Genomic DNA, 18,711 nt, shown 5'->3' with positions numbered 1-18,711 from the left:
GTGCTTCTTTCAGCTTATTTCCCTCCAATTTCTTACTTTCAATTGCACTTCCTCAGAATTTTATGATTATTTAAGAGCTCTCACCTCTCTCAATACTTTCAAAAATTGTCCCAACATTTTAGCAGATATGGAAACTAAGGTAGAAAGAAGAACAATGGCAAAGCATCAGTGGGATTAAAAAAAACAATAAAAAATTACTCTGACTTTAGGGAAACTCACTGCCCGGAGAAGATTTTCTACCACCCTTTGCTGCTCATGTAATTTTAAATGTGGAAATTCACACACATGGTGTGATACAAGACACCTTCTGAAAACCTCTCATGTTCACCTGATGTCTGAGAGATACAAAAAGTAGAAGGTTAGAAAACAAAGATTTTATCACACCACAGCTTGCCTCAAGTAATGGATGATGTCTCTCCTCAGACCAAATAACATTTCTGATCACTATTATTTAAAATATCAATTTCTATACTGAAAAGGAGCATAACATCTGGGAAATTGCCCCACAAGCTTAGCTTTCCTCTGAGGTTTACAGGCTCAGGTTAGACTGAAGTATCACACAGATTTTTATGTTCCAATATCAAATCCCAGCACTGCCACAGATCCCTGATGAAAATGAGATATTTTTGTGGTCTCGCTGGCTCTTGGTTTTTCCAGACTTTGGTCATGAAGTCTAATTTTATTTGTCAATGGAAAGGCAAATTTTTCAAAGCACCAGAAGTTGTATTTGCCATTTTCCAGAGCTGTTTCTCACTAATTTGTGTAACACAAGTTCTCCCTAAAATGAGCACCAATGCAGTACATTGAAAATCTGGAGTACACTGAAAATCTGGAGTACACTGAAAATCTGGAGTACATTGAAAATTTGTAGTACATTGAAAATGACAGTATCAGAAACCACAAATTTTCTGCACTTAGAATTTCTCTCCAGTCTTTCCAAGTTCACTAGATTTCCCAAATGTTCCCATTTCCTATCAGACTGCAGCTAACATTTTCAAACTGTACTCCTGGAGATTTAATGAGAAAGGAGACCAGGGGTTAATAACTACATGTAATTAGCAATGCAGAGTGGAGGAAATTCACTCCTGAATCACTGAGAGATGGACAGTATCTCCAGGCTCTCCTCTGTGTTGTGGAAAAAGAAGAGAACAGAGTCCCCTCATTCTTGTGGTGTAAGTTAAAGCCATTAATTAATCTGGGCTTTTCTGTGGGGTTTGTATTTAATTTATCAAAGTTACCACTGTCAAACTGGTGTATCTGTTCCTAAAAGCAATGAGGTGAGGTTTTCCATTAAAAAAAAAAAATTGAAAAAGCCACACCCACCTCTCATTTATTTTAATAATAACCTCATCATGCCTTGCAAGAGCTCAGTGCTCTTTGCTTTCGTGGCATCCCAGAATGGCAGAGGCTGGAAGGGACCTCTGGAGATCATCTGGCCCCAAGCGCCTGCTCAGGTGTGGTCACCCAAAGTGGAAGCATGACCAGATGCCTTTTGGATATTCTCGGAATCCTTCAAGGATGGAGGCTGCACAAGCAAATCTAGTTTCAGAATTTAGAATCATGAAATCTTCATGGAATTATTTGGGTTAGAAGAGACCCTAAAGCTCAATTCCAACCTCCCTGACATGGTCAGAGAACCTCCTTGTTGTCACTGAGAGGAATTTCCTTCCATGATTTATTCATGACACAGCAGAAGAGGAGGGAGGAGTTTGTGGAACAGAGATAAAACCAGAACATTTTCTTTATCAGAGGTGTTTGATCTGGGTGGGAGTTAAACAAAATAAATGCACAGAGCTGTTATCTTGCTGTTTAGTTTTTTCCTCTTAATTTCTTTCTGCCTCTCATCTGTTTCAAACTCTGAGACATGTCTGAAAGTTCATATTACAGGTGAAGTTTTACTTCTTTGATCATCTTGGAAAAAAACCTCTTATTGGGTTTTAATGGAAGTTTGAATTCAGACAAAGAGATCTGAGGTCAGTCATGGCTCAGGGGTGTTGGGTTTTGCCCCCCTCTTGCTTTCTTTGCCCTTTTCTGTAATAACTTCTGAAGCAGAGGGGAAGGTGTGCTCTGCCCAGCAATCAGTCCTGCTTCCCTAGCATCATAGTCCATGGACATAAATTGATTTTTTTCAAGCAGAAACCATTAAAGCAGTAACACTTCTGTTATTTACCATTCCTGAGACACTGCTGAGCCCACTGGCACATCTCTACTTTCATTTTTATTATTGATCTGCCTCACTGTTCCTGGGAAGCACTTGAAGCTTGCACTTAGCTGGATGCTGAAGTGCTTGGGCCTGGGAAAAACTTGTGGGGAAAGTTGTGGCAGGATAATTCCCCAATTTGCTTCCTCCGCCTCAGTCTTGGTCTCACAATATCATTCCTTCAGTGCAATTTCTGCCCAGGGTTTGATTTTATTTCATATTTTTGTATTTCATAGCTTCATGTCATAGTAGAACCTGTGGCACTGGGTCAGCACAGCAACAAGACCAACTTCATTTTCTTCCTTGGTTGTTTTTCACATCACTTGGCCTGCAGATATAACTGCCACATGTCCAGTGCCCTGAAACTTCCTGCACCCTGTTTTTATGGCAAAACCCAATTTTCCCTTATTTCCTTTCCCCTTCTTGCCCATTTCACTTCTAAGAGTGAAGATCTTGATCCTTGATACAGATAATTCCCCTTTCTTAACAATAACAATATCAATGTTCCCCTTGATTAGGCATCTTTTATAAACTGTTTGTTTTCTCATCCTAAAAACAAAGCTGTCAAATTTTAGGACAAAATTCTCTTTAGATATTTTGATCCTGCAATTATAGGATTCCAAGAAACATTTAGGAAAAAAAAAAAAAGCAGATTATTGGGTAGAGGTGTAGCACTAATCCTTCAGAGGATGGCACAAGCATTATGACAGCTCAGGTGCAAATAAATCATGGAATCATAGAATGGTTTAGGTTGGAAAAGCTCTCTAAGATCATCAAGTCCAATCATTAACCCCACACAGCCAAGGCCACCATCAAACCACATCCCCAAGTGCCACATCCAGAAGGTTTTGAACTGCCAGGGATGGTGATGCCCTCTCTGAGCCTCCTTTTCTCCAGGTAATTTTGCCTTTCTGATATGAAGGACAGCAAGACACCTGAGCAGGTTGAAGTTCTCAGTGATCTCCACAAAACCCACACTCAACTTCTTGGGTATTTTAATGACCATTGTAGCAAATAAATAATGGGCATGGTTTATTTTGGGGTTCTTTAGAGAGGTGGTGTTGGCTTTTTATCCTCTGCTGCTCTCTTCTCATCCCTATCCTCATTTTATTCAATTTTTGCTCCAGTTTCAGAAGCAATGCAGAATAAAAAAATTGTTCACAAAGGAGGGGAAAGGAGAGGGGAAATAAATTTAGAACAACCGAGGAAAAAAGGAGTTTGGCAAGCCCAAAACTCAGATGTATCTCACCTCACTGAGTGGGATTCCAGAGCTTGGTTGTGTCCATCCCCACCCCCTTAGGTCAATTAATCTCAGAGCTGAAGCTTTAAAACTGTCAGTGCTAATTTAACTTGTGCACAGTGGACAATTTGCTTTTGGAGAAACTGTGAGACGTAAATCCCTATTACAAATGTCATCTTCTACGTATGGAAAGAGAGCTGGAACACTCTGGTCAAAGGGTGGAAAGCAATGCACCTTAATAATGAAAGGTGCCAAAAATATTTTCATCCATCTCCCTCACATGGCACTGACGAACGTCATGAAATAATGAAAATTTTCTGGGTCTGTGAATGCCATAAAAAATTAATGTCAAATGACATCAGGACAGTTTAAGGCTTTTAAATGCCATGAGACATTTTATCCATTATTATCCATGAGATGGGATATCAGTCATTTGAAGAGCTTATTCTCCTTGAGGCAGGAAAATCACATTAACTCTTTGTTCCCTGGTGTTTCACTCTTTTCCTGCTATAAACACATTAAAAAGATTTTCTCTGGCTCACAACTTGATAAAAGCTTGCACATTCCTGCAAAGGGATCAAAAAGTACAACACAAACATTACCCAGATGACTGAGTTCCTTGAAAGCTGCTCAGTGACACTCACTGCTACAAAGGAAGAGCTGCTTCACAACATTTAATGGCATTTATTTTGCAACAAATCCTATAAAACAGGAGGCAATCTTCCCCTCTCTTTATTTAAGACCATCACTGCTTTCCCTGATTGTTGATGGTTGTGTACGAAGTGTCTGACTCAGAGAGAATCAAAGCTGCTGCTTCTGCTTGGGGAATGGCATCAGTTGTTCTGTTGGTGCTCTGCTGAGGCGGAATTCAATCCTGTTGGAAGACATTCCCATCTGCCAGAGCCACTCTGCAATATTTTTGGTTGAAATTTGAGAGAAATATGTGGTTTACAGATGGTATTAAACTCATCCTGGAGTGGGAATCTAAACACCAGCTGACCTGTACCTCTAAAGGAGCCTGTTCCTCACCTCTGACTGTAAAACCAGCTCAGAGATAGGCTGACTTATGGAAAACTCTAAAATCAGCTGATAAAAATGCCATTTGAGGTTGGCAATTTGGCTTCCTGAATACAGATATCTTAACAACAGTTGGGGAATCCTTGTGGATTTTAGATCTTTCAACATGTATCAAATGGTACCAGATGTTTATGGTTGAAAACCTGAATAGAGCCCTCAGTGTCTGTGCATTCCTACTCCAGTCAACAGAAAATTCATCAATAGAGCACCTCCAGAGCTGTTCAGGTACCTCCACAGTGTCTTTAGCAACTGCTGACCAGATTTCTGTGGACATTAATGGGGTCCTGGCCACCAGCCTTGTACAGACACTCCAGCTTTACAAACAGCAGAAATTAAGAGTCTTGACTCTGCTTTCTCCAAAGAAACTCACCCTGTGCTTTACCAAACAGGTACTTTTGTGCTGCTGTTCATCTGATCACTGTAAATTGCTAATTCAGGTTGAGATGAATCACTGACCAAACCATTCAATCATAAAAACATAGAGTGGATTGGTTGGAAAGGACCTTAAAGCTCATCTCATCCACCCCCTGCCATGGCAGGGACACCTTCCACTGTCCCAGTTTGCTCCAAGCTCCATCCAACCTGGCCTTGGACATTTCCAGGGATCCAGGGGCAGCCACAGCTTCTCTGGGCACCCTCACCACCCTCACAGGGAAGAATTTCTTCCTAAAAATCTAATCTAACCCAGCTTTTTGTCAGTTTAAAGCCATTCCCTCTTGTTCTATCACCCTTGTACACAGCAGCCAGCTTTCCAGTAACTGGAATCCCTGGATGACAACCTTCAGCTGCAGAGAGCTGTTGGAACTCACAATGTCCCTCAGACATTTTTGGAAGTTCCAAGCCCAAGTCAGAAGCATTTAAGACCCTGGCAGGCAGCTAAAAACAACTATAATTTTAAGTTTAAGCCATAAAATGATTTACCAACTTTACAAAAAGAACAAGAAATCACAAAAATTGAGATATTATAATAGAAATAGTCACAAAATAAAAAGAAAAAAAAAATAGTACTATACAAAAGAGTTTTAATACTTATACGGGGGGGGTGTGGTATTTTATACATAAAATTCAAAAGTTTTAAAATAAAAAAAAATTAAATCTGCCCTATCCTTCCTGTTTCTTCTTCCTTACCTCCACATTCTTAATAATATTAACACTCACAAATTAATGTAAAATAAAAAAACACCATTTAATATAAATAATAAATATTAAAAAATATAAACATTTATCACGTAATATACCATATAAAAATAACAACAACCAAGAACAGGGAGGAAAAAAAACAAAAAACAAACATACAAAAAAAATCAAAAAAATATATATCTTTATCTAAACTACTAAACAAACCACAACAACCCCAAAAAAAATCTTTTAAATAACTTACCATAAACAACCATAAAACCACAGCCTAGAGCACTGTGTGCCACCTCCAGGCTTTCCTGGGACACCTCCTGGGGTGGGGACTCCAAACCTCCCTGAGAAGCTCCTTATAATGCCTCACCACACTTTCCATGAAAAAAAATTATCCTGAAGTCCAACCTGAACCTCCCCTGGCACAGCATGAGGCCATTTCCTCTTGTCCTGTCCCTTGTTCCCTGGGAGCAGAGCCCAGCCCACACCCACCCTAAGGGTTTTGAGATGCTCTGAAGTACCTGGCAGACCCAATGACATGAAACTATGGGAGATCTGCACCTTTTTGCAGGGGAACTTGGAGACCAGGATCTCCCAGGACACATCAGAGAAGAGCAGTTGCCGTTGCTCAGGCAAATTTATTGAGTCTCATGAACCCATCCTGACACAAAATTAAAGATATCCCACTTTCCTTAGCTTAAATCCAACATAGTCCCAATGATTTAAAAGGAGAAAAGAATATACACACAAAATGGAATCTTAAGAGTCATTCAGGTTTAAAAAGACATCTGAGATCATCAAGTCCAACCATTAACCCAACATTGTCAGATCCACACTAAACCATGTTCCTATTTTGGAGCACTTCCCTGGACAATGAATCCACCTGGGCAGCCTGTTCCACTGCTTGACCTCTATATATATCAAATATACAAAATATTCTCCTCATCACTCAGCTCTTGTGGGATGATGTACTAGAATGTGAATTTGCAGGCCCCTGGCAGGGGAGACCCTCCTGGAGCAGTTCTGTGTCAGGAATGAGAGATGCATTGGACTTTTTGGGTTTTCAGCTTCTGTTTATTGTTCTCTTATCAAAACTTCAGCACACTGTCTGCACCAGATTCTGTGTGCAGGAAAACAGCACAAAAATGGCCAACAACCTCGTGCTGCAAGTTCTTTTTAAGATTAATCAAAAGCTAAACTACCCAATTAAGAAGTGACATCTAGATTATTTCCCTTTCTAACCCAATAATTGACCCCTAAAGACCCACAATGCAGATTTTTCTATCCAATTTCAAGATACCACCCAAACCCAAGAAGAAAGAGGAAGAAGAAAGAAAAAAGAAAGGAACTTGAGACAACACCCTATATCCTCCATCTTGAACCCATCTATAACATACTAAAAATCCTAAACCCTAAATTTCTCACCCATGTGACATACTCCAATACTCTCTTCAATCTCAACAATTATATTTCACACTTTTGTGGTTTCTGGTTTACCTTGAGGCTTAGGGGGCCTTCTCCATGAATGAATGTCAAAGTCAGTGTTTTCCTGGGAGTCAGGGCACCCCAGGGCAGACAGGAGGATATTCCCCTTGCCCTGGGTTCCCACACTAGAAGGCATTTTTAAGAGATTTTTCTTTCTGTTTTACTAACTCTGCTGGTGTATAAAACCCAGAGAGTGAATGCTGTGCTCAGGGGAGGGTGCAGAGCAAAAACAGCAGGAAATTATTCCACACAGCTGATCCAATGCACAGGGGTCTTGTCCTGCACGATGTGATATCACAGCAGCTTCTGCCTCTTCTCCCTGGGTGTTGGCACAGGAGTGATGGGCTACCAGGGAATTTGGGAAATGAGGAAGTCAGGGCCAAGATAGTGCTGGAACCCTGGATACTGAGAATTTCAGACTTTCTGTGCTGCCAGGCACTGACCCCCAGGAGAACACTGCATTGACCTGAGGCTGTGGAGAAGCTTCCAAAATGGAATGATAAAACTGAGATTATAAGTGTATAGTTTGAATAGAAATATGTGATATCACAGGGTGGGAAACTCAGAGTTGAAGGGTTTAGAATGCAGGAATAGATGTAAAGCAAGATGGAGGTTTTGGGTGGAGGCTGCTCCTTCTTTTTCTTCTTCTCCATGGTTTTAGATTTTGTGTAATTGGATAAAAAATTCCCCATTTCAGGCACAGGTGGTTGGTTATAGGGTTAAAAGTAAAACTAATTCAGGTGTCACTTCTTAATTGGATAGTTGATCCTTAAAAGGCCTTGCAGAGAGAGATGGGCTCCATGTTTAGTTTGTCAGAGTGAGGGGCTGCAGAACTCAGGGTTTGTGGGACTGTGACAGAGATGAGAACTGATAAACATCTGAGTCCCAACATGAAATTCCATCTCGCGATTTAATCCCAACCCTGACAGAAAAAAGAAGCAAAGAGTCCACAGGATAGGACTCCAAGGATTTTAAATTTCCATTCTGTGCCTGCAAAGAATTTTGGTGTGGCCTTGGGCAAGTCATGTAATCAGCATGTGCTGGTTAATGAGTGCAGTGCCTGTTGAACAGGGGTGATATTGTGTTCCCAACCCCCACTTTTAATTTATCCTGTGGATTTTCACTACAAGGCTTTAGAAATGGAGGGTCAGCTCAATGCAGCATCTGCAGTGCAAAATAACTTAATTTTTTGTTAAGACCTTCAGGGCTTCTATAATAAAAATAGTGAAAAATAACTAGAAACTACCAGGAGACACAACCAGCCCTGTTACTGCACGGCCCCTTGAGACCTGGGTTTTAAACTAAAGCTTCTCAGAACACCCTGAACAGAGAGTTAAGCTGAATTCTCCATTAACCTCCCCTGCCCATTATTTTTCAGATTAATTCCTTGACCTGTGGTCAGATTTGTCATTCCAGCAGGAAAAAACCCAAAACTTTATTACATCCAGTTCCAGTTTGTTCATTTTCTGTCAGAGACTTAATTAATGATTGTGCTAAACTGCTCATTTTGCACAACAAACACAACTGTTCCACTGCTTGATTCAATTTTCACATCCATATTTTTGGATTTCACCAGGAGCCATTTGTGCATCCCTGTGATCAACAGCAGTGCTGTTGCAAGTGCAGGGAGGATGTTTTGATGTTTGGAAATTCATGGATGGCTTGGAAACTCCTTCACCTTGGGCTAAGAGTTGGTTTATTCCTCTTTATTGAGATGTTCCCTCTGTGGAATGATGAGGAACCCCCCTGGGAGTGAAGCTGTGGAGCTGATTTGGGGTTTGCTTACCCAGGAAGGAGGTCAGGAATCTGAAGTACTTGGGGCATGGCCGTACCACGACTTCTCCCACCTCTGCTTCAGGCCAGCATGTGATGTTGTCCCACTGCCTCCTGCAGCCTGGGGAAGAGAAAAAAAAAAAAAAAAAAGCAGATGCTGGAGCACTCAGGAGTGCTGGATGCAACAGAGCAGCTCTGCAAAGGTGTGTTGAGACCCTCACCCTGGCACAGGCACCTTTTGGAACAAAATCCCCTGAATATTTCCTTTAAACACGCAGCTTTTAGCTCCCCCAGTCGCTAAAATTTAGCGCTGTAATTTTCCAGAATTCACTGGGGACAGAACAGCAGATAAGGGAGGGAAAAAAAAAAAAAAAAGAAAAATCAGGCTAGATACAAGACCATTGTCTTCTCCTGGATTAAAAAGGCAGAAATTCCTAATTAAATATCTCTCTTCCTTGCCCTTGTCACTCCCTGTTGCATAAAAACACCTGATCTGAACCTGTGAGGCATCGTCCCCTTCCTTCTGTGTTTCCCCCAAATGCCATCAAATTTTCCTTCCCACTGTGCAGCTCTCCCAGCAGGAAGGGGACACAGGTGACAATCAAGGGATCAAGGACCCAAATCCCTTCGTCAGAAGCAGTTTTCTTCTTAAAAAGGGAAAAGGCACAAACCACTGCTGGAGGCTGAGCAGGGCAGTGCTGTGGCCAGGAGAGGATTTCTAGGGAAGAGTGAGGGAAGGTGGCACATCCAAGCTAGGAATGAAGGAATAACCACCAACATGGGCAGAAAACACAGGGTTTTGTCAAAATGAGGCATTTTCTGGGTAGAATAAAAGCTTTAGTGGAAAGAAAAATGCCATGTCCTTTCCACAGATTTCTAAGGTTTTGATTTTGCCCTTTAATTTCTCAAAAAGCATTAATAACACCCCAGGCATGCTGCATTGTTGGATCACGTAACTTTACTGTTGAAGCCAAAAGGAATTGGCAGATTTGAATTAATAGAAAAAAAAAATAAAGGACTCAAACACATTTTTACATCCATATGTCACCCTTTTAGAGTTCTTAGCAGAATTTTGACATTTTCCCCCCTGCTTTATATTTCCAACAGCCAGGCACTTCAGTTGCTGCCTGGGTGAGATGGATGGGTTGTCAGCAGAGCTCCCTTTTCCCAACACCTTTTTATTTGTCAGTAATTTGTCACAGCCCATCAGATGGAAACACTCCCCCAAATGTGACTCACAACACTGTTGAGGTCAACAGCCCCACAGGAGAGACCCTGGGGTGTGAGGAACAAAGTGGTGACAAAACCTTGAGGAAAGACTTCTCACATGCCAGCAACGGGAACTATGAGAACCCCTGTCAGGCTGCACTTGTTGGTAATGATTTATTAAAAATATGGATATTGATCTAGTACCAAGATCCAACTGTGATGGACAAAAACTCTCTAAGAGTTTAAAGTCAGAAAGTGTGTGTTTATTGTGTTTATTGTGTGCGGGATCGCTCCCAAATACACACCGCAGCTTCCAGGTGATTGCAGAGTCTTCTTATCCATACAAGTATTGAATACCAAAAATACAAATACATATTCATAATTTTGGTACATCTCATTCCCTGCTTCGTATGCTAATTACTTCAAAAGCTATTAAGCATGCCTAGTTTGTCCCTTGAAATGGGTCAGTGTCCCTTTCATGGGGAGGGGTCCCAAAATGAGGAAGTCAATGAAGTCTTCCTCGTTCTGACCTTTCTACCTTTTCAATGCAAATATGATAAATGAACTGTTGGTAGAACTCCCATTTTTTGTCCTCAATTGGTTTCAGAACAGAGGAGGCCCAGAATTGTCTTATGTTCCTAAAAGTTCTTTGTCAGTTTGTGTATTCTTCATTATAAACCCAGCTAACTAAACATTGTGCTGACAAGCAATCAATTATTAGTTAACTACTAACTTTTAACTTCATCAAGGCCTACTCATTTATTTTAATTAACTCTAGTAAGACTTATTTCTAACTAAAATCTTAGCTCCTCTAAAATCTCTAAATTCTTTAAAATTTACGTTTCAATAATTTCACCCAAATTCCCCCTTTAAATCATCTTTTCCTCCCTGAGCTAAGGAAAGGGCTGGAGTCATCACCAGCCTGTGCAGAGTGAGGCAGATCTGTCTCAGATCAATAGAGAGCACACAGAAATGCTTTGAAGCTGAAAAAGAACCCTTAGCTCGCTTTCAAATTTTACAGGTTTTACCCCCCCCCTCTTCTTTCATGGACAAACTGAACTTTTCAAATAATGAAGTCCTGAGCTGAGTTTATCAGAGCCTGAAAACTGGAATAACTGATGGTATCTCCCTGGTGCAGCTCTCCTGCAGAGCTCATTAAAAGCCACGTTTCAGGTCCCTGTGTCTGGTGCCCAGCTCTGCTCTCACAGCTCACACTTATCTCCCTCCAAACAGCCAGCAGCTCCAACAGTGTCAGGATATTAAAGATTCCATGGAAAATGATTCCACAGCGGAATATTTCACATTCTACAATCTTTTCCTCCACCAAGTGCAATAAATTAGAGTGCAGCCATTACCTCATGATAGGTTATAGTACAAAATAAAAGCCATCTGATAGCATCAGATGGCTTTTTAAATGCCCTGAATTATGCACTCTGAGAGTTTTGGTGAGCTGTATCTTTTTCTCTGTTGACATTTTTCAGCACCACCTGTGATGTGTGAAGAAAGCTTTTAGGTGCTCAGTTTTGTATAAAAAGCTTTTTTTTTTCTGATAAAAAGAAAGTGCAACTGGCCTTGCAAGACACATAAAATGTATTTTTATAAATTATTGCTTCTGTAAACACACCTTGTACCTGCCTGTTAGCTCTTACCATACAAATCTTCCTCATTGCTGCCCCAGACATGCTGAAAATATTTCTGCAATAAATAAAGAAGGGAATGGAAAGCAGAACTCTGGCTGGCAGTGCCTCTCACCACAGGATCAGTTAATCTTGGAATGGTTTGGGTTGGAATGGACCCTAAAGATCATCTCATTCCAAATCTCTGCCGCTGTCCCAGGCTGCTCCAAGCCCCATCCAACCTGGCCCTGGACACTTCCAGGAATCCAGGGGCAGCCACAGCTGTTCTGGGCAACCTCTTCTAACAGTCTGTGTCTTTCTTGAGCTAATTATCTGCAGTTCAGGAAAATCAGTAATTTTTTTAGTGAGTAGAAGAGAATAACTGGAGTTTAAATAATTGGAAAAATTGAACAATTGAAGATTGATACCTGCAAAATGCTTTATATGCACAGTCCAGTGCTATAACAATCCCATCACAATTTCAGGTAAAACTTTGTGCCCTTTCATCTGACCCAGTACATAGATAAGATTTATCAAAGAGCCTTCCAGAAAATGCTTTTCTTCCTCCCAGACTGATAAGATTTTATCCTGGAAAAGAGCTGGGATTGGGGGCTTGGCAGGCAAAAGTCCATCTGAGAGCAGAAACAGCTGCACTGTGCCTTGAAAGAAGGAAATCCCTCTCTTCCCTGTGGCATCACTTGGATGCAGCAAAGATGACAAATTTGGCCTGATCATGTCATGTTTGAGGATTGATAAGGGCTTCCCCATTAATTAATTAATTATAAAGTTGTCTTCTACCTTGCACTCAGTGCCTGCAGGGAGGACACAAAGGTATTTATCAATCCTCACCCAGTGCAGCAAGTGCCAATGAGTTAAAAACACACCTATTGTAAATGTAGGGAAACACAGTGGGAAGAAATGCTGATGTCTGACCCCAGTTCAGAAGGCTGAATGATTTCTTTATTATAACTATACTACAATATATTAATATACGATTTAAAGGAGATACTAAAAATACAAACCTTTTTTAACTACCATATCTAATGCACAACTTGTGACCCTCTCTGAGAGTCCAGCCCCAGGTGGTTTGGACTGGCCATCAGGCTCAAACAATCCTCACCAGAATCCAACCAAGCAATCACCCCAGGTAAACAATTCTCCAAACACATTCCCCATGGGAAAAACAAGGAGCAGAAATAGAAATTGTTTTTTCTTTCTTTCCTCTGGGCTCCTCTGTGAAAAATCCTGAGAGAGAGAAGAATGCCACACACACCTACTCTCCATTTCTATCAAAAGGATTCTGCTCTGCTCGTGTGCCTGTCCCAAAAAAAACACGGGCTGCGCACTGCCAGGGGCTGTGCTTTGCCTTGGGAAGGATCCCAGGTGAATCTGGAGGAGCTGTATAAAAATAAGTGTGAGGCTTTTCTAAATCAGCAGCACTTAGCACCTCTCTGGGTGCCACAGGTGCAGTATTTCAACTCGTCATTATAAAAATAAGCTTCATAAAATTAAATAAATATTTTTAAAAATAAGGTTTTTGTTTGTTTTTTTTTTTTCCTGTTGCTATTGGACACGAAATTAATACACAGGAGCTTGGTGAGTTCAAGAGAAAAAAAGACTTAATTTTATTTCTGACCTCGCAATATATATAATTCTAAAAGTGACAGTGGATTGGAGGATGAAATTGCCACCTCTCTAACCACACTGGTCAAACTATCAGTCCATCAATTCTCTTCTCTTACAAAGAAGAATGCAAAACAATCATTATTTACATGAACAGTATGTGAGAACTCCAGTAGAAATATATAAACATCAGAAGGCATAGAAAACTTTTAAAAGAACTTTAAAACTTTAAAAAGAACTATAAAAGACAACGTAACACTTTTAAAAACCAGGGCAACATTTTCCATTTAAATTAGTTAAACTGTGACTCCCATACCCTCAGCCTTTCCCTTCCTTGCCAGATCATGAAGTGCTCTCTGGAGCTGAATATCTTCTTCTGGAGGGCTGCAGGGAGAAATCCTTCACACTTCTAAAGAAGCTGGAGCTCAGCTCCCTCTATCCAGCAGCTCAGCCTCCCTCACTGCAAACCAAATATTCCACCAACAAGTCACCAGCCTCACCCCGAGCCCTCCTCTAAGAGGTTCTGGCTCAGGAGAAGCTGCAGACCAGTGACACGGTGGCTGCAGGGCATCAGGCACACCTCTCCCACTGGCTCTGCTAAAAGTAGATCAGAGCTCTCATTTCCTGTTCCTTTGAAAGGTTAATAAACAGAAAAAAGGTCAATTCTCACACTGGTTTGCAGACTGGCAGACTGGAGCATAAAAACCCATTTATTGGAGTCATATCTACACTTCCAGCAAATTGTGGTCAAAGCTTATCTAGGAAGCAGCAGAGAATAAAATAACTTTCCCTCATGAATAAACATGAATTCCAGAGCTTTGGCACAGCCCTGAGGTGGGATTTGGTCTGGCTGAAGAAGAGGTGAATGGCAGCAGGCTGGCACCAGGCACTCTCTGAAGCCAGGTGAACTCCCAGGTCAGGGAAAAACCCTTCCAGCACATCAGTCTTCCCTTGTCAGAACTCAAAATGTCCCTCAGACATTTTTGGAGATTCCAGGCCCTGGCCAGAAGCATTTGAGACCCTGGCAGGCAGCTGGAAACAGCTGTGATTTTGGGTTTGAACCATGGAACGATTTACCAACCTTGCAGGAAGAACAAGAAGTCACAAAAGTTTAGATATTATAGTAGAAGTAGTCACAAAGTAGAGGGAAGAATTTTTGAGTGCTGTATAGGTGGGTTTAAGTCCTCTACAGGGGAGTTTTTACTTTGTACATGGGGGTTAGAGGTTTTAAGATGGAGGGATTTGGGCCTGCCCTGTCCTCCCTCTTTCTTCTTCCTCACCTCCATGTTCTTGGTGATGTTGGCACTCACAGATTGGTTTAGAGTAGAAAATCACCATTTAATATAGGTAATAGGCATTGGGGACAAACTGTAACCATGTAACATGTAATGTACCATATAAAAGATAGAAAATCACCATTTAATATAGGTAATAGGCATTGGGGGAAACTGTAACCATGTCACACGTAATGTGCCATATAAAAGACAGCAGCAGCCCTGGGCGGGGAGAGAAGAAGCAGTCGGGGTCAGAGAGGATGTCAGGGTGTGTGTGTGCCTCTGCCTGAGCTCTGAGCAAACCACAGCAGCCCCAGAAGAAAATCTTTTAGATAACTTGCAATAAACAACCATGAGACTGAACAACAGAGACTGCTGAGCCTTTCTTTGGAAGCACAGGTTGGAGGAGAGACTTTTCCACCACACGGAGCCACCCCTGACCTAGGGTGGTCTTTGGCATTCACTGAATCATGGAATTGTTGAGGTTGGAAAAGACCTCCAAGGGCACCAACCTCTGATGGAACACCGCCCCTCAAACCCTCACAGCCCTTAATGTTTGGGGTCACTCCAGGTCTCTTCTGAAAGCCATTCCCACACATTTTGCTCCTGGAATCCCTGTTCAGATGCAGGGATGCCCATTTGACACCTGGGGTGTCCCAGGAGCTCTCAGAACCCTCAGGGATAACAGCAAGGCAAAGGCACAGCTCAGTTAAACCAGGCTGAGCTACCCCAGAGCATCATTACAGCCTGGTGTGCTGCAATAAAATCTCATTTTCACTCCAATTTCATGCCAGCAGGCAGTTTCCAAGCTCTCAGGACTGGACACAGCCACGGGGGACATTTATTGTCCCCCTGACAAGCCCAGCCTGGGTTCTCACTGTGGCTTGCCTCGTTACAAGCATCTCATTACAGCCAATTATCACTGCAGCAATCTCCCTGTTCCAGCTGAGCCCTGATCTCTGCCTGACTGAGGGGAACACCCCAAAAGATGCTGCCTGCAACAATCCATAACTCAGACCCACCCAGGCAGTTTGGATTTAATCTCAGTGGAGGAAAATCCACCATCAGCCTTGGGTCACCACTGCCACTCCAGAGAGCAGAGACCTTCCAAATGAGGGATGATTTTCTATTTAAAAGTTACATGAAATAATGAAAAATGCACTAGATAGATTCTTTTTCTGCCACAAATCTTGTAAATTAAATGCAATTGGATTTTGATTCTGGACACAGGAAAATTTTTAGAATGCACAACCTCCTGTGCCAAGGCATTGCATGATTTAAGTGTCCACTGACAGAAAAATTATATCATTTTCTGAATTCATTGTGAACCTGCTCATTGCTGCTTTCACTAGGAATTGCTCAGTTCTTTTACAAAGACAGAAATATTCACAGCCTAACCACAATATTCCTTTACCTGGGAGAAAACCCATAAAATCCTCTTTAACATCCCTCCTTGGCTTTTTTTTTCCAGCTGAAGTGTCTCAGCCTATTCAGCAGCTTCCAGCATGGAAACAGCTCCCTCATTTGCCCCTGTATTTTGGTGGGTTTAATTCTACCCCACCCAGCAGACTAGGGCTTTACCCTATTTTTCTGTGACAGATTGGGTTTTCTGGGGCTATTTTGGCTCTGAGGTTTCACTAAATGCACCCTCCCTCCCTTCCCTGAAAAAGTCACTGCTGTGCCCTCCTGTTCCCAGTCCCACTCACACTCCAGCATCCTTTGGGCATCTCTCCTTCCACCAGCTCCATCTCATCACATTTTTTATTTATTTATTTATTTATTTATTTATTTTTAATTTTTATTATTTTTTCTTGTTTCTTTTTTTTTTTTAATTTATTTTTTATTTGTATCACCACTCTGCTCTGCAGCAACCCCATCCCCTCCCAGCTTGAATTTGGGTATTTTCTGCCTCCAGCCCTGCAGGCAGGATGTGACACAGAAGCCAAGCAGCTGCAGGAAAGCCACAATGCTGCCACCCTGGCACGGTGGCATTTCCTTCCCACCACCCAGGAGCTCTGCTGCTGCTCTGCTGCTCCTTTGCTCATCACTCACTGAGGGATTTGCAGCTCCAGTCCAGCAGAAAAGCAATCACAGAAAGCAAAAAGTATCCCAAAATTCAGGATGAATGAAAAGAGTTTGCTTTGGACTTTGCCTCAATATCTGTGGCAAGATTTCATTTTTCCCACAAGCTGGACTTGAAGATCTTAAAGATCTTTTCCACCTTAACAACTCCATGATTCTATAACAAGAACACCATTAATTACTATTAAACCTGGTTTATACTTCTGCAAGTAGAAGCTGTCCAGGCACTCCAGAGGAATATATTAAAAAATAACTTTCTTCCTAAATGTTTGCAGAAACTTGACTCAAAGACATAAGAAAGAAACCTCACCTTAAAACCCCCAGGACTGAGTCAGTCTAATCAACATGAAAGAAATCACCAGTGGCTGTTGCTGGAAGATGATTTTTAAGCATCAAAATCCTATGAGATTTTCCATCAACATCTATTGGGAAACAATTTTGTTTTTTAAAAAAAATTGTCATCTTTCAGCCCTTTTTAAACCAACATACTAAATAAACACTTGGTTTTTTTAATCCCTCTTTTTCATAAATCAAATTTGTGAGCTGAGCTCTTCTGCCTAACTCCAGAAGATGTAAACTGAAAGGAAAGATCCAAGATTTAAGACGAAGGTTTCCACAGGGTGTTGCCAAAATCATGATTTATCTCCTCAGCAGCCTCTAAACAAGATCTCCAGTGCTCTGACACACAGCATGCTTAAAGGATTATTCCAGGGTTTCCTCACTCAAAGCCCTCTGCTCTTCCAGGAGCTGTGGACAACTGGATTTATAAAAAATCAGACTTTGAATTTAGGTACCTTCCTAGATGTTTTGTTCCCACGTTGGAATCTCCAGAGAGAAATTCATAGTAAAGATGAGAGACTCAACCTCTAGGAATGCTTCTCCCAACTTTTGGTGTGTGCAATATTCCCCAGTGTACTTATCCCAGGTAAAAAGGGTGGATACCAACATGAAAGTGCTCTGATACAGTAAATATTAATACAAAAATTAAATAAAAAGATGAGGATGGAGAGTCTTTTTAACCAAAAAATCTCGAGGGACAAACACAGGCTGCTGTCAGAAATAAAACCTCTGCATGGATGGATTTAATCTGAGCTGTTATCCAGAGCTTTGAAAATACTTGGAATTTATTTTACATTGCACCAAGGCCACTTTCTCCTTATTTCTATAACCTCTTAGCACAGCTAAAGCTGTGTGCATTTATCTATTATGTTAAAAATAAAAAAAGAACCAAAACTTCTGCTCGCATTTAAAAGTGTGGCACATTCTCCAAACTAAAATGCCTTTTCCAACATAAATTTATGTCCACTAAGTGGCTGCTGATCCTGACAAACCCTGGGACAGCTGTTCCCAAGTCAAACAAACCCTGCTGCTTGTTAGAGAGCTCCCAGCCTGGAGTGAGCATCAGGCAAAAGCAAGGCAAAGCCTCCACCCCTGCTGTGTTTTAAGGCAGAAAACAGATGCAGGAATATCTTAATATCCGTGGAAAGGTGAGGTCAAGGTGAAAATCAGCTCTGAACTCCACAGGAAGGGGTGATGAGGTGCTGTGTGGGTCTGTGCTGGAATTTCATCCTGTTTTTGGTGGGTGGACTCAGCCAAGCAACTGAGGGACCATTGTTGGAAACTTGGGATTATTAAGGTCGGAAAAAAACATTTTGAAGTCATTGAGGCCAAGAGTTAACCCAGCATCACCGTGTTCACCACTGAATCACATCCCCAAAATTGAACTGGGAATTAGCAGTGCTCACGGGAGATGTGGAGCTAAATCCCAATTTCAAGCACCTGGAGCTAAATCCCAATTTTCAGTGAGGCTGGGATTGCATTCCTCCCTTCTGAAACACAGAATCATGGAAGAGTTTGGGTTGAAAGGGACCTTTAAAGGTCATCTTGTTCAACCCCCTTGCCATGATTTCACCTCAGCTGGCCAAATCCCCTCCAAGCCACTGAAAACCATCACAGAGATTTTCTGTGAAATGTGGTTTTTTTTTTCCTAACACACCTGAGCTG

General features: G+C 41.6%; 1 protein-coding gene across 3 annotated transcripts in view; it reads right to left on the bottom strand.

The window, feature by feature from the left end:
- LOC110474508 (vasoactive intestinal polypeptide receptor) overlaps nt 1-18,711 on the bottom strand; it is a 120,124-nt gene that overhangs the window by 48,256 nt on the left and 53,157 nt on the right. For all 3 annotated transcript variants that reach the window (XM_077789712.1, XM_077789720.1, XM_077789727.1), the window contains exon 3: nt 8,917-9,024. In XM_077789712.1, coding sequence (XP_077645838.1) covers nt 8,917-9,024 — 108 coding nt within the window. The remainder of the gene's footprint in view (nt 1-8,916; nt 9,025-18,711) is intronic.

The sequence above is a fragment of the Lonchura striata genome, chromosome 1 (assembly GCF_046129695.1).
Source record: "Lonchura striata isolate bLonStr1 chromosome 1, bLonStr1.mat, whole genome shotgun sequence".
Lineage (NCBI taxonomy): Eukaryota > Metazoa > Chordata > Aves > Passeriformes > Estrildidae > Lonchura > Lonchura striata.
The sequence above is the reverse complement of the archived record's forward strand: the minus strand, read 5'-3'. Positions and strand labels throughout refer to the sequence as shown.